Source organism: Heliangelus exortis, chromosome 7, assembly GCF_036169615.1.
Source record: "Heliangelus exortis chromosome 7, bHelExo1.hap1, whole genome shotgun sequence".
In the NCBI taxonomy this organism is placed as follows: Eukaryota; Metazoa; Chordata; class Aves; order Apodiformes; family Trochilidae; genus Heliangelus; species Heliangelus exortis.
The window spans coordinates 1,522,163-1,537,646 of record NC_092428.1 but is presented as its reverse complement, the minus strand read 5'-3'; the positions used below and the strand labels follow the sequence as shown (position 1 = coordinate 1,537,646).

Genomic DNA, 15,484 nt, shown 5'->3' with positions numbered 1-15,484 from the left:
AACCAGTTTGAAAGTTCCTGGAGAGGCTTCCACAAAAACAGACAGAGGTTATAATACCCTTTGAAGCAACCATGTAACCAGTTTGAAAGTTCCTGGAGAGGTTTTCCACACAAATATGCAGAGGTCACAATACCCTTTGTTTGGTTTTCTCTCTGTAGCCTCTATTTAGGCTGCAAACTCTCAAGATCTTTCTGTCCAGTGCCTTCTGAGAAACTACAGAGCAGTAAGAGTGAGTAACTGCTGATGAATCACATTTTGTCTACTCTGGAGACTTCACACGCACCCAGCAGAAGGCTCCTTGTAACCCAAAAGCTGAGCTGGGGAGATGAAGTAACCATCACAAAGCAGCAAGTAAGAAAAGAGCAGAAGCCAGAGATGAAGCCACAGCAGCTCTGAGCTCCCTGCTCTCCCCACTCTGGAAACAGCTCCACAAAGTCACCACAACCAGAGGAGGCCCCGGGACATCTCACCTGTGGGTAGGCTGAGCCGGGCACCGGGAAGACAGCGGGACGTGGCATGTGCTGGATGGTGTGCCCGATGTACTGAGGGTTACAGGGGATGTGGGTCTGGAGGGTGGTGTAGGGGTGGAGGCCCTGGGTGTGGGTGTGGGCCATGGCTGGCCCTGCCATGGTGTGCTGCTGGTACATGGTGGAACCCACGGAGATCACCGGCATGACGGTCGCCGCAGCGGTGACGGCGGCCGCCACGGTGACGGTGGTGGGCTCGGAGGTCACCCTGTTGTCTGTCAACCCCCGGGCTGCTTCAGAGGTGGCCCGTGCACTGCTGGCACTGCAGCCAGTGGCACCTTCTCTCTGGGCAGGGGTCCCCCCAACAGTCTGTTCATAAAGCCAGTACCACTGGTGAGCCACTTCGAAGAGGACTTCGGGGTAGACGCCGCCTCCTTTGGCTGCCTCTTCCACTGCCATGCAGGCCTTCTCCAGCATCAGATTGTCCTGGGGGCAGGGAACAAAGACCAAAAAAATCATGTAGAAGTCAAGAACAGAAAATCAGAGACACAAGAAGGCAAAAAAAAGGAGAAAAATATAAGGAGCCCTTAAATAACTGAGGGAATGGAGAAGTGACAACTGTGCAGAATAGGCAGAGCTGTGTGTTTGAACAAAGGAGAGAAAATGAAAAGCAAGCATGTTGTGGAGACAAGCTCCTCACCAGTTTGCAACTGGAACAGATGTTTTCAGGAGCTGATCTAGTCAGATTTAGGGGCCAGCAATCTAAAGGTCAAGGTAATTGCTTCCCAGACAGCAGAGGCAAGCCAGCCAGCCTCTGGTCAGAGGTGCTACCTAGCAGTAGTAATCATTCCATCAGCTCCTCCTCTCCCTTTTCTTTGTACTGAATAACAGTTATTTGGTTACAACAACGGACATGAAGAGAAGTCCAGAGACCTGGGATTGGGGTTGTTTAGTAGCAGGGAAGAGCCAATCCCACAGCACATCCTAGGTGCTGTAACTCAGCTTGTGCCAGCCAGCCCCCCAAGTGATGCTCACCTGTTCCTTACACTGCACCAGAGCCCTCTGGATCTCGTTTGGGTTGAGGGCATGGGCATGGGGCAGGCAGCTGAGTGCCAGTTCAGCAGCTGCCCTCACCACGTTGGAGTCCCTGGCCCTGGAAGCTCTGTCTGCCAAAGATGCCACCTCTGGGGGAGTCAGGTGCCCATCCCAACACTCCACCAAGATGTTCAAAGCTGCGCTACCAATCTCCATGGCCTGCCCTAAGGGGAAAAAAAAGAAGACTCTCACACCAGTGTGTATGCCCAGCCCAGTTCCCAGTCAGCCTTCCTTCACCAGAAGGGCCACTCCTCATGGCCCTGAGGAGCAGCAACAGAGCCCAGTTGCTCCCCTTAAGTTTCAAGTCAAATTTAGGCTCTTCCTTCCAAAAAACCAGGACAGGCAAGAACCCCCAATAAGCAAGCAGTGAGTGAGGACCCTGTTTTAAGTTAAACTAAAGATGCATTTGGGGCAGGGAGAGGAACTTGCTGTAGCTGACTTTAGCACTCGCAAATGGTCACTCTGTTCCTATTGTGTCAGGAAAACATTAATTTTATCAGGGTGCCTGTCAGGCTCTAGAAGCCACACCTGGATAAGAAGCAGGAAGTAAGCCTGGGTGCAAACCACAGGGGAAGGAAAGTGAAATGCTGAACACGGCCAAAGAACGTGTTCAAACTTGAGATAGCTGTCTGTTCAGCAGACCTCTGAAGAAGTCAAGAGCAATCTCCATGTGAGAAGCAGCCTACAGCTCTCAAGCACGTTGCAAGCACAAAGAAGAAAGAGGTTACAATAACTTTCCAGGCCAAACCAAGAAGCACACTGTGCAAAAACCACCAGTGCTCAGCTTGTGCTGCCAGCTCTGCCAGCAGCTACCAGCAGCACGTCAGTGTATCCATTCGGGGGGCACCATCTCACCTCCCTCCCCTCCTTCCTGCCCAAAAGCAAGCTTCCCAATAAAGTTTTGCTGTAACCTGTGATCCAAGAGACATGGGAGGAGTAAGTTCGAGAGAGCCAGTTGGGAGACACAAAGTTGTGCAGCCCCAGTGCATACAGCCCAATCTCAAAGGCGCAGAGGTGAAGGTTGCGGTGTGGTCCCTGGTGCCCACCACTGGAAGAAGGGTGGGTGAAGATGGAGGTACTGCTGTTTCCACCTGCTTTGATAAGGACTGTCTTGGCCAACTCGAAGTAGAAATGAGCAGCTGCCTCTGAGGGCTGGTTTGGGACATGTGGAGCGTGGCTCTCCAGCCTCCTCCCTTTATACCTAGAAGGAAAAAGACAGAGGAACCTTTTCAGACAGCAACAAGGACCCCGAGTTCACCAGACAGAGTGCAGAGTTCCTGTTTTTAGGGTCCAGAAGAAACAAAGCAAACACTTCTGTCCTGGTTTGGGAACTTCCAAGGATAACCCCTGATGCACACATGCTAGTTCCCATGCATCAAGCCTAGAAGCTTCCTCCAAGCATTGGTATCACTCCTCACCTGCCAACTTCCACAGTCTTTGCACGGGCTCCCCCGCTGGCTCTCCTGCTGCCACTGGAAGAGGAAGATCCCAACGAATCACTGGAAGAACTGCTGATGCTGTCACTGTCCTGTCCTCTGCCCCAGGATGTTGTTGCCCACCCTCCACGTAGAGGACGCCGACTGAGTGTTGGAGAGCTGTCAGAGGTGGTTTCAGGAGCACTGCTGTCAATACTTGCCATGCCTGTCACACCAGAACCAACACACTCGTGTCACCAGGGCTGGTAAATGCAGCACAGGTAGATAAACCCCTACCCACATCACCTGCAGTCCCAACCACAGTCCCCTCTCAGTGGTTTTTTATTTGCTACTGCAGGCTTGCTGGATGAGCAGAAGGAACAAGAGTCTGTGGTTTGTGAGTTTGACTCTGTTAGAGCTGCCAGGCCTTCAACTTTGCAAAATAAGAGATGAAATTATTAGTCAGTTTGGCCACAGAGAGCAGGGTCATTTTGCAGGTCTCAAAATAAAAAGCAGAAGAGCCCAAGAGCAATGTTCTGGTTTTCCCCTTCTCACTATCCCAACCTCTCACTCCATCTGCCAAGCTTTGTGGTGGAGAGCAACAACACTAAGCAAATCTACATAAAGTCAGGTTCCACAGATTGTATGAGTATGAAGAAAACCCTGCTGGTGTGTGCTGCTGAAGGTTCTTCACATCCTTATACCCTTTCCAAGACAAGTGCAGATGCAGCAGCTCCTCTGCATTTCTTTCTGGACCCATGAGCACAGTGCTCAGCTCCCAGAGTCCAGCCACCCTTCAGGCTCCACATATCTAATCCATCACTCAGAGCATATCTGCTGTGAGAAAGGGATGTGAGAAACCATACAACACAAAGGCAGGAAATCTGTGGAGCAAAACCTCCTTTCCCCATCCCAAACATCTCAGAGACAATCAGCTGCTTCTGGAGTTGAGGAAAGGCTGACAAGTGGAATGGAAGAGCAAGGGAATTGCTGAAACCCCAGCAGGCTGCCTAGCACAGCAACAGATGTTGTATCAAGTGGTCAGTTCCTACCTGTGTGTTTCTTCTTCTGCCTGACAGGTGAGCCCCAGCACCTCCCATTGTAGCCACCCCTGTTTCCCAGGGCCAGGCGACTGGGGACCTTTCCCTCTTGTTTCAGGACAGTGGCTTCAGTGGCTGGCTCACAGGGTGACCTCTGAGAGCTCTCTGCATGAACAAGACAGTGACCAGGTAAACATTCTGATTCACTGCATTCTGAAACCAGATGTGGGGCCACTTAAAGGACAGGAATATCAAAAGATGCAGGATTTTTATAAAACGAGTGGCATTTATGAGCAGGATTATCTCAGTTTTCTTCCAGTGTTAAGCATATCACCTGATACCAGTAGCACTTAATCTTATCAACTACAAATTTGTAAGATCTGCCACAACTACAGGAAAATTTTAGAATAAAAATGCTCCAGCAATCCTAAACTCACTGCAGTCAATCCCATCTAGTATTGATCCCTCTGGGAGGACATGAGAGCATCTGCTTTCCACCACCTGGAAATGTATCTGATGTTTACCACCAAAATGCAGGCACAGCTTGAAGAAAAACACATTTACCTCTAATGTCTTATTGCACCAAGGTACTTGACTACTTCCCAAACAGACAAAAATGTACAGTTCCAGATTTGCAGTGATAATAGAAGGGTTTCAAGAACAGCCCTTACAGAAACACCTCTTACCCTGTGCAGTCTTGTCCACAAAGTTCTCAGGACTGCTCTGGACTGCAGTGCTTACAGCAGTTTGCTGAGTGACAGAAGTCCCTGGAAGCTGCTGGATGGCTGCAGTGGACTGGGCAGCATGTTTGGAAGGAGATTTTTGATTTGCTACTGCAGGCTTGCTGGATGAGTAGAAGGAACTCAGGGTCTGTGGTTTGTGAGTTTGACTCTCTCTGTCCAGGAGTTTGTCTAAAATCTTTAAGGAAACCAAACAGAAGAGCTTAGCAGAAGGGTAAGAGAACAGGCATTACACTAAGATATAAAGTACCAAATCAGCTTCCTGGTGGACATAAAGTCCCATTTTTTGGAGAGAAAGATAATCTATCTTTCAGAAAGAAGGCATCATCTTCCTGTACTCACACAGGTGAGAGCCACATGGTCTGTATGACTGAGGAAGCAAAGATTCACTCATGCTCAGTAATAATCCCATTTTTACTTCAAATTGCCACTGCCTTTACTTGAAAGCCACCCACAACTGACAATAAAGAAGTAATTCTAGCACATCAAGGGCAGAAGGTAGGAGTCTCTATTTAGTTCTGGCAGTAACTACACATTCTTGTTTATGTCACCACATTTCTGTGCTCACCATTCAAAAACTCCTCTCGCACCACTATTGAGAAACTGCTGAAGCCAGCAGAGAAACTGCCTTCTGCCTGCCTACACTAACACTGCCTTGTCCTGGTTTATTACACTGTTGGGGAGCAATGCATGACCACATTTTATGGGCTTGTCCATTTCTATTTTTCATCATTCTCCACATGAAGCAAGCACTAGGCATGTGACAGCATTTCTGACTGACATCACTAGGTCCCTGTGATTCCCTGGAGAAGGGTACAGCAAAAAGTGCTTCTCTTGTAGGGGGACAGAAAGACACTAGTAATATTTTTGTTGGGTAGAAGAGTTTGAGTATGAAAGATTAACAAAACTCTTCCTGAATCAGGTTTTGATGCTTTTATCCTCCTTTCACCTCAAAGAGCAGCATTTTACTGTCTCTCCTGTGTGGGGAGTTCAGGCACAGTTGGACTGAACTAGTATATGAAAGAGGTAAGAGGTTAAAATCCAAAGGCTTTGCCAGAGAAACCCTTCTGCAAGCCAACACCCCTGCAGCAAAGCAGAGCACACACACAGTGCACACTGAAAACTCCTGGGACAAAGGATTTGCTTTAGGCAGGTAAGCAAAAGCATTAAAAGCCCTGAGAATTTGACTCTCAACTGGACCTTAAGAAACCTGTGGAAAGAGTTCCTCTTTCAGGGCAATCCACCTGTGCAGTCACACTTTGCATCACTGGAAAATCATAAATACCACAGCAGAGCTTGTAAATCATCAGTACCTGACACAGCAACTTATGCTCCCTGGCAGCACTACTAAGGCCATCAAAACCCAAGGATGGTTTGCTCAGCACCTCTCACTTTCCTTTTAAAGAGAAACTCACCTTCTTCAGCTTGGACTGATCATCCTTGTAAGTAATCATCAGGTCTACTGCCAGATTCCCTTTGTCCCTCCGGGTGCCTTCACACAGCAGAGGATGCTCTGCTTCACTGACAGTTGTTTTCATGCCTGCAGGCCACAAAAGAGGGGATGAAGAGACAAGTGAGCCCATGGGACTACATCACATCCTGAGCACTGTCTACACCTCAGGCTATTTCATTCACCTTGCTGTTGCAGGCAAAAAAAGGGTTTTTCTTTTTTCAGTATTTTGCCATTAATTTCAGAAATAGGTCACAAATAAAGAGGAGTTGCTGTCTGTCCCCAGAATACTAAGTTTGTTACAACTGTCAGAATAACCAGGTCCTACATATGCCACAGGAGAAGAGTCCAAGCAAGCCCCTGAATCCACCCTGAAACAGACTTTTCCAGTTCCTGTAGGTGTTGCACAAAGCCAGCATTTCCACACCATAAAGAATTCATCTTCCTGCCTTCAGAGATGAGACAACAGAGGACAGGTCTTGTTTAATCTACTCTGTTCCTTTTTGCTTTAAAACAGGCATACAGTATTGTCAGCATAACACATATATTCACTGCCTTGCTTCTGAGGCTGATGAATGAGGCAAGAATTATGCTAAGATCCTGAGTTACATGATGATGCCTGCCAGTACCTCTGCTAGTCTTTCACTATCACTGTCTTACCTCTTTTGTGCTCTCAAATTGTCCATCTCCACTAAAACCCAAGCAATGCATCTTCCACAACAGAGGAGCAAGAAGAAAGCTAGAGCTCATGTTACTACTTCAATGTTCAGTTCATGTACCATATCCTCCTGCCATTTTCCACAGCTTTGCAAAGGCACATCAACTTCTGCAGCTGGTTCTGACAAACCGTGCAAGCACTTTCATTTCTGCACCAAACAGGAATGAACCACTAACTCTCACCATGCAAAATGAGGCAGAATGTGGAACATGGGTGAAAAAAGACTTTTTTTGTAAAGGATTCTTACCAAGAGCAGCAACAGCTGCCTCAAAGCCAAGCTCTTCATCTCCAGGCATTTCATTATTCCAGTTACGGCTTGGGGGCCTGGAGCCCGTGGGAGAGACCACTGAAAGAAGACACCAGAATTAGTGCTCAGCTTTCAAAACTACTATTTGAAGGGAAAAGCCATTTCTGAGAACTTTCTGAATTTGCAGAGCTTCCTGTGGTCATCTTCCTCACCTTACACCAGTTGCAAGACCACAGCACTATCTTGGGTTTGGGTTTTTTCCCCCCCTTTCTGTCTCTAAACTCAGGAGGCTCCAAACCAGGCAGGCATATGAGCAAATCAGCCTTCTAATCCCAGGTGGTTGTGGGCTTTTTTTTTAATACTAGATTAGCATCCTCTGAACATAACCAGCATAAGAGTAGAAAAGTCAGTCATTTACAACTATTTTACAACCACACAGTGTGTGGAAATGTGGGAAGATTCCAGTTGCTTTCAAACGTAAGCAGAAGGAGAGACGAGAAGCGTGAGCACGGATCAAGATTATGCTTCTCTTACATAAAAGACAGTTTCTCTTTGAGAACCCTTCAAGACCTGGTATTTCAGAACATGCTCAAGCCAGTGCTGATGGTACCTGGAGTGCAGAGGACATCAAAGATGAAGCTGGCCAGCATGAGAGGCAGGACAGGCCTGTAGTCACACAGCGTCCCTTCCCGCAGCTCTTCAGCTCTCCCTCGGATCGTGTTCATCTCGTTGGTGCCCAAGGGAATCTTCTTCAAGAGGGCTGCAATCTCAGACTCCTGATATCCCAGCTTCACCTGGTGGGATCCACAAGGAAACAGAAGAAGCTGTCATCAGCTCAGGCCCTGTGGGCAGTGGACAATTTTTCTCCTCTACATAAAGTACAGCCACGGCTTTTATTGGATCATTCAATCATAGCAGCTCCTTATAGAGACCTTTACCCTTCTCTCCACACTGAGTTTCAAGCCTGATACAAGACTTGCCTCATACTTATACACAGATTTTGTTTATTAACAAATCATCAGTCTCGAGCTGCATGCAGAAAAAAACCCACATCAGCCTTTGTAAGAACATCAGGAGAACTGGGTTTGACTGGGTACATCAGTAGAAAAGGTGAGTACTCTTACTCTAGGAAGCAAGGAAGCAATCTTCAGCAGCATAGCCATCTCACAATCTTATCATCAGGCCATAAGAAGCACAGATAATTAGTGTAACAAGTGCAGGTGGTGGATACCTAGCAACAATAGACACCTCCAGGGACTGCACAACCCTGCACTGAAGAGCAAGGTGGCTGCAAAGCACAAAGACAAGATTTTAACTGGACAATTTTTATTTTTTTTTTTTTTTTCTAAACCGTGTCCAACCAAGCAGTGTCCCAAATAACATGCCTGCATAGTGAGTGTTCACTTGCCAACAAATCAGTATCAGCAAGAGTCACCATTTTCAAAAGTGTAACAATTGCACCAACTCACTCTAAGGAGTAAGTTTCAAAACATTTCTCCAATGCAAATAATTGGACAACTGCATCTACAAATGGCTTTATTTTCCCCAGATCAGCCAAGCAAACTGGAAACATATTTAAGATAAAAAGCAAGCTGTTCTCATCAAAGTAATATATTAATAAAACTTTCTGTACTCTATGATTCTGTGAGGTATTTTCAAGCCTGTAGCTTTGTGTGAAATCTAAGGCCTGTTGGCACATGAGGTCTGAGCTCCTGTCAACCAAGGTAACACCAGATGAAGTGATCTTTCTCATCATTTTTCTGGCAGACTGAGTGCTAATGGCATGTGTAGACAATCCATTTAGTCCCAAAGATTGTCAAGGTAACATATAAAAGCATAACCATACTTCAGGAGCTGAAATAGAAAGAAACCACAAAAGCAAACCCATTCAAGCAGAACAAAGTTGCTTACAGACACTGCCTTTGAGATGTTCCCTACCTCCAGAGCCTTTGTAGAGGCAGGTGGTCTCTGCAGCTCCAGAGCAAACATTCCTATTTGGAAGGCCAGGTTGTGATACTCCAGCCGCTCACTCAACACAGTCAGCAGGAAAGCAGCTTTAGAGAGGGTGTTGGTTGCCATCCACGTCTGCTTGCTGGTTGACACCTTGTTCTTTTTGCCCTGTTTGAGGAGGAACTTGTCAACAGGCAGTTTCCTACACATCCTAAATGACTCCATGCTTGTTCTCCTACCCTAGGCAATAATTAGGAAGAAGAACGGATAAAGCACATTTCAATTTCATAGAATCACAGAATTGGCTGGGTTGGAAGGGACCTCAGAGCTCATCAAGTCCAACCCTTGCTCCACTCCCCCCGTGGTTCCCAGCCCATGGCACTGAGTGCCACATCCAGGCTCTTTTTAAACATCTCCAGGGCTGGAGAATCCACCCCTTCCCTGGGCAGCCCATTCCAATGCCTGAGCACCCTCTCTGCAAAGAATCCTTTCCTAATATCTAACCTAAACCTCCCCTGGCAGAGCTGAAGCTCTGCCAGGGGAGGTTTAGGTTGGATATTAGGAAAAAATTCTTTAGTCTGTGCCCTCTTATCCTACTGATATCTGCCTGACCCCCCCCTGGCTCCAACCTCCTTTCAGGGAGTTGTAGAGAGTGATGAGGTCTCCCCTGAGCCTCCTCTTCTCCAGCCTGAACACCCCCAGCTCCCTCAGCTTCTCCTCATAGGATCTGTTTTTATTCCCTTTGTTGAGGAATCACAAATCCCAGTGGTTACTGGTGCCCATCACTACTTCCCCTCTCTCACTCAGCCCAACACAGTGGAGGAGTGGCCTGTAGATGGGACATGTGGCCACTATTAAACTGATGCTGTGCTGGCAGATGTTGCATGCCTCACCCTTCCAAGGGAACCTTTCCATACAAACACTGCTTAATGCCACTAACAAGTGATTTTCCCTAAGTTTATACTTATTTATTTCCTCTCCAACCCTCTATCCTGAAGCAGCAAAACTTCTAAGGTTTCCTGTGGTGGACATTATGAAATAGGAGACCATGGTTCTGGAGAGAAACCAAAAAAGGGTCACAGAGCTGCAGAAAAATCAAAACTTCTTCTGGCTGCTGAATCATCTCACAGCACACACAGCAGGTCTCTCTCAAACAAAATATCCTTTGCAGATGATGTTTAATAGGGCGTTTTCTTCTACTGATTTTAAATAGATTCCCAAAGCAGCTGAGGCTTTTAACAGACAAACCATGCTTCTCTCTGAAGCACAACAAAAAGTGAAGCAGCATTTAACTGCACTTAAGTTTCTGAAGGCTCCAAGTCCTGCTGAATGGCCCTTTATTTTCTTTCTCCCTTCCATTCACCCCCACATGCCCAACGAGAGGACACATTAATGACATCCAGAGAAGTTCAACCCAGAGGAAGTGAAAGGCACATGAGAAATGCCCAAGCTGTACCCATCCCACACATCCCTTCTCACTTACTCTCTCCCCCCAAAACTGGACAAGCTCTCTCTCTCTCTACCTTAGCTGGGGGCTGCTCCACTTTGAGATCTGGAGGGTTGGCCAGCAGGTCCCTGGCCAGCTCCACAGTCAGGTGGCAGGCTTCACTGCTGTACCCATGTGCATAGAGGGCCTCTGCACAGGCAAACAGGATCTGCAGGAAAGAACAGACAGTCAGGCTCCAACCACACTCCCCCAGGCTGGCCCTGGCCTGCTCAAACCACTTCTCACAAGGACTCTGGAAACACAGGTCAGAACCAACTTCAGCAGCAGGTGTTCTCAGACTCCTTGCCTGGACCTTCACCATCGTGCCTTTAAGCACCCCCCTAAAGAGCCTTCTCTTCCATGATTAAGTCCCATCCTCCCTCCAAGTGCTACCAGAGATCAGAGAATAACTCAAAAAAAACACCCTAAAATGCAAACTGACTGACTGAACCTATCTCCATGCCTCTCCATTTCACCTGCTTTCTCAGGGTAAGTGCAAGCCCTAAATATATTTTGTGGTTAGAAATGAGATGCAGCAGGGCTTTCCAGAGAATTTCTGCTTACGTGGCTGGAATAAAATTTTTCCTGCTGCTGGGCATGTCTTGGTCTTACTTATTTTCAATTTCAACTCAATTTTGCCATTTCCAAGAGTGAGGCTAGGTCAAAAGCCTTCAACAACTTGTAAATTCCATTTTCTAAATTACAAACTCTGTAATTTACAGTTCCTGCAGTGTGAGATGGGATCAGCTAAAACTGGGACACAGGTGAGGTTAGCAGAGAAACAGGGAGCCAGGTTTGTGGGAAACAGGGATGTGTGAGATTGCTGCATTCAGGCTGGAGGCATCTTATGATACAATGGGTGACGATGGCACTATAATTAAGCACTTGATTTAATAACACACTGGATTAAGTGTGACAGCTAGGAGGGTGGCAGGATCATGATGTCTACAAAGTACAGAACTGAACCCCAGTCTCTGGAACCAGATTCTGCTCACCTCCATCCGGTTCTCCTGCTCCAGAGGCTTTATGCCAGCAAATATATCCTGCTCCTCTTCATTTCCCCCTTCAGCTTTGTCATCATCTTCCTTGGCTACCTCTTGTGGATTCAGATAGCATACCTGGTAATCATCTTCCTCTTCTCCATCATCCCCTCCCCCAGCTGCACCATTCTCTCCCACTTCTTCTGGCTTCAGGCTCACACCACCACTGTTCTCATCTGCAGAAGGGAGGTCATCATCACCACTGCCCATGTCCCCCACGGGATCCTTGGGCGATTTCTTGCCCATGGAACCGCTCCTGATCCTGGGCTCGGGTCCCTCAGAGAAGTACACCCCACCATCCTCCTCAAAGGCATCCCTGTAGCTCCTGCTCAGGGGGCTTTCTGTGAAACTGAAGGTGTTGCTGGCTTCTGCCCCCAGAGCCAGGCTGCTGTCATCCAGGCTCAGCTCTGCCAAGTCAGGCTCCAGAGAGCTGTCCTCGCTGCTCATGCGACGCTTCCCACCGTGTTTGGTGGCCAGTCCCTTGCTGACTGCCAGCTTGGCTTTGCCCACTGCAGTTTTGTAGACAGCTTTGTCCCCCTCTGCAGAGAGCCTCCTCAGGACCCGCTGCGGCGTTTCCGAGACCGCTTTCCGCTTCCCGCTGGGCTCTTTGGGCCGAACTGCTGGCTCCTGGGGAGAGGCACGTAGCCTGTCCCCTGCCTGCAGACACGGGCCACCAGCCTCCTGGCCGTGGCTCCTCCCAGCCTCGCAGGCAGTTTCTGCACACTGCAGCCGGGAGCTCCTCTGCTGGATGGCCTTCACCCAACAGAAGGAGTTCTTCTTGTCGGTGCTGCTGTAGGTGATCCCAGGAATGGGATAAGCTTCCTCCCAGTTGAAGTAACAGGCTTCTACAGCTGGCTTGAAACCCTGGAAGAGCTTCTCCAGGGATTTCTTGTGCTGACCCCTCTTAACGTTATCTATGACTTTCAGCTGCCACTGCCTGAGCTGTGAGCAAAGGTCCCTGCGCCTGGGGGAAGCGAAAGGAGAGGTTAGACACAAAATGCAGCTGCAACAAGCTACCCCTCACACCTCCTCCTCCTGGGCAGAAACATCTCCTGCTGGATTAAGTATAGGCAGCATCAAGGAGAAGCCAGGCTGAAAAAAGGCAACAGGCATGCTAACATCCAAGCCCTAGACGGGCCCATGGTACAGAAACAAACCACGAACGGCACCAACACGAAAGCAGGATACAAACCAGGAGGCTTCAAATGAAATCCTGCCTGCCCTGTTTGCTTATCTCCCCCAAATTCAGTATCAGTTATGTGAGCCTCAGCACCCAGAGAGCAGGGAGTGCCAGTGGGAGCTGCTCTTGGAACAGTGACACAACAGCTTGCAGCAGCTGTGCAACAACCCTGTGAATGATTCCAGCCAAAACAATCACAACAGCCCGCCCGGGGAAGCAGAGTGCCAGGCAGGGCCACCTAATCTACCTCCCAAGCATTTACCTCTTTACCCCGAGCTGCCTCTCTAGAGCCCAACTATTTAATTTAGGCTGTAGCTGGCTGTCCTCTGGAGACTAAGCTGTTGTAAACCCACAGGCACAGAACAAGCAAGACACAAAGTAATTGACGTTATTTCAAGGAACCCTGCAGAAGCAGCAAGCTGGTAGGGTTATACAGACTGAAATCACACAGCAGTCAGTCCCATGGCCCACATTACCATGGGAAGGACAAAGCAATTTTGCATTTCCCAGCCCAAACTCTCACCCAGCACAGGAACAAGACAGTCTAAATGGATTGAGCATTTGGGTGAAAAAATCGGGGAAAAGACAATTCCAGAAATTGCACCAAGTCTCTCAGCCAACTGCCACCTTGTCTCTGCCACAGAGCTCAGAGATTTGAGGGACAAACCCCACAGTCCTATCCTCTCAAATTCCCTATCAAAAGCAAAACAACAACAAATAATCAAATGAAAAGAGAGTGACCCAACCTAGGGTACTCAAAGGGTATTAGGACAAAAGGGGCTAAACAAAATGGACTGCTCCTTTTTGTCCATTCAAGACATGAATTAACAAGGGAGCAGACTGCTGGGGCTTAATCAAGGAGAGTATTCTCAGAAGGAAAAAGAAGAGGGAACTACTTGGGAAAGGTAACATAAGGATGAGAGTCTGCAATGAATTAGGAATGAAGTAGCAAATCTCCTTATGATTCACTGGAAAGAATATCAAGGTTGGGTGGGAGAGGGTTCTTCTTGGGGGCTATTCAAACTCCCAGAGAATAAGCAATCAAGCAGGAGCATTTCAATTATGCATGAGCTCACGGAGGAGATCTGAGCAAACTTGAGCTGTGCCAAATAACTCAAATGCAAATACCTATAGAACAACTTCATACTTTATTAAAAGCCCAAACCTTTTATGGTTTTTTCTATGTGATCTGAATGATGCTTGTGTTTATTTTAAGCCTCACTCCCAGTTGCCTACAGTTTTTTGACTTGTCTTCATCTCCCATATTTAGCTACCCCATGTTATAAACTGCATAAGAGAGAAACTGCATCCATTTTAGTGTCCCTGATGTACCTTACACTGAGAGGGCAATTTATTAATGTTACACAACACTTCACAGAAAGCCAACCCTGTTAACATGTCGTGGTGTTGAAAATGCCACCTGTTTCCATTTGTTCTGAAAAACTTTTTTACAAGCACTTACAGCACATTAAACTAATTCAGTACATTATACAATCCACACTTTGCAGCTCAGACATGCAAAACAAACTCCTACAAAGCCAACAACCACTCAACAACCACAAGCTCCCAGTACCTCAGCTGCTATTCAGCTAAGTAGATAGCAGGGATTTACCAAGGCACAATACAGATTAGAAACCTGCAGAAGCCTCACAATTTTTCTTCAGACAACTGAAAACACTGCCTGAAAATCATACACTGTTTACCAACACACTGCAGAGAATAAGCTCCCTCAGAACACAGAAAGCAAGAAGTGGCTCATCTTGAAGCAAACACCAAATGATTGGGCTAAACAGAAGCCCATTAAACTGCTGAATAGTTAAATTTAGAAAGCATTAAAATTTACTGTAGCCAGTGTTATTATTCAAAGAAATGTCCTCCAGTGGGACATCAAAATGCAGAATTACACTCATATGTAAAACAACTCTCAAGAAAAGAACGATTCACACTACGTGGTGTTGCAAAAGCAAGCAGCAAGAGCAATTAAATTTTGAAGTAATTGTAATGCTTTTGAACCTCAGACAGTCCAGAAGAACTGATGGCTGAACAGGCCGTGACACAAACACAAGAATCCCAGAGAAAGGAACTCCCGAGCGCGCTTGAACGTCGCAGAAACGAGCGGCTGGGTCCGGTTCTGGCACTCACCTCTGGGGACTGATGGTTGGGTCAAGGACAGCCAGCCTCCAGAGGACCACCATCTCATCACACATGCTTGCACAAGCATGAGCAGCTACTTCTGACTGCCCATTGCTGCGTCCCGTGTGCCCGCTGGCGCTGCTGTGCGAGGCCGACGTCCGCACGCTGTACCACCAGCCCGTGATCTGCAGGACATGAGGATCAGGGGGGATGAGTGCTGGGGGCCTCCAGCTCAATCCCTGCTCTCAGCCTCATAGCCACAAGGATATGGGAGCTGTAGCCAGTACCATGTTTTCATTGGAAGGCAAAACAACTGTAAGCATGACTGGTGTTGGGGGTCGTGTTGGTTCCTTTCTTGGTTTGTGAGAACTAAGGGCCTCTCAGAGCTTCTCTGCTAGAAGTAAGGATACTTACATTGTGTTACAAAGTGAGATCAGTGTCTTGGACTCTCAAAGGAAACCTTCCCCCTAATACTTTTTTAAAAGATCAGAAAATGTACTACTTAAACCCATCAAAAGATATC

At 47.5% G+C, this 15,484-nt stretch overlaps 1 protein-coding gene across 5 annotated transcripts in view; it reads right to left on the bottom strand.

The window, feature by feature from the left end:
* The window catches only part of ZSWIM8 (zinc finger SWIM-type containing 8), a 56,691-nt gene that overhangs the window by 10,975 nt on the left and 30,232 nt on the right, over positions 1-15,484 (bottom strand). For all 5 annotated transcript variants that reach the window (XR_011726730.1, XM_071748193.1, XM_071748194.1 and 2 more), the window contains exons 9-21: positions 14,971-15,146; positions 11,604-12,612; positions 10,646-10,777; positions 9,111-9,290; positions 7,783-7,966; positions 7,173-7,271; positions 6,173-6,297; positions 4,704-4,935; positions 4,030-4,182; positions 2,981-3,203; positions 2,474-2,763; positions 1,503-1,726; positions 471-953 (exon numbers count right to left, since the gene is read on the bottom strand). Coding sequence is in view for 4 of the 5 variants with exons in the window: in XM_071748193.1 (XP_071604294.1) it covers positions 471-953; positions 1,503-1,726; positions 2,474-2,763; positions 2,981-3,203; positions 4,030-4,182; positions 4,704-4,935; positions 6,173-6,297; positions 7,173-7,271; positions 7,783-7,966; positions 9,111-9,290; positions 10,646-10,777; positions 11,604-12,612; positions 14,971-15,146 (3,510 nt within the window). In the remaining variant the exon portion in view is untranslated. The remainder of the gene's footprint in view (positions 1-470; positions 954-1,502; positions 1,727-2,473; positions 2,764-2,980; positions 3,204-4,029; positions 4,183-4,703; positions 4,936-6,172; positions 6,298-7,172; positions 7,272-7,782; positions 7,967-9,110; positions 9,291-10,645; positions 10,778-11,603; positions 12,613-14,970; positions 15,147-15,484) is intronic.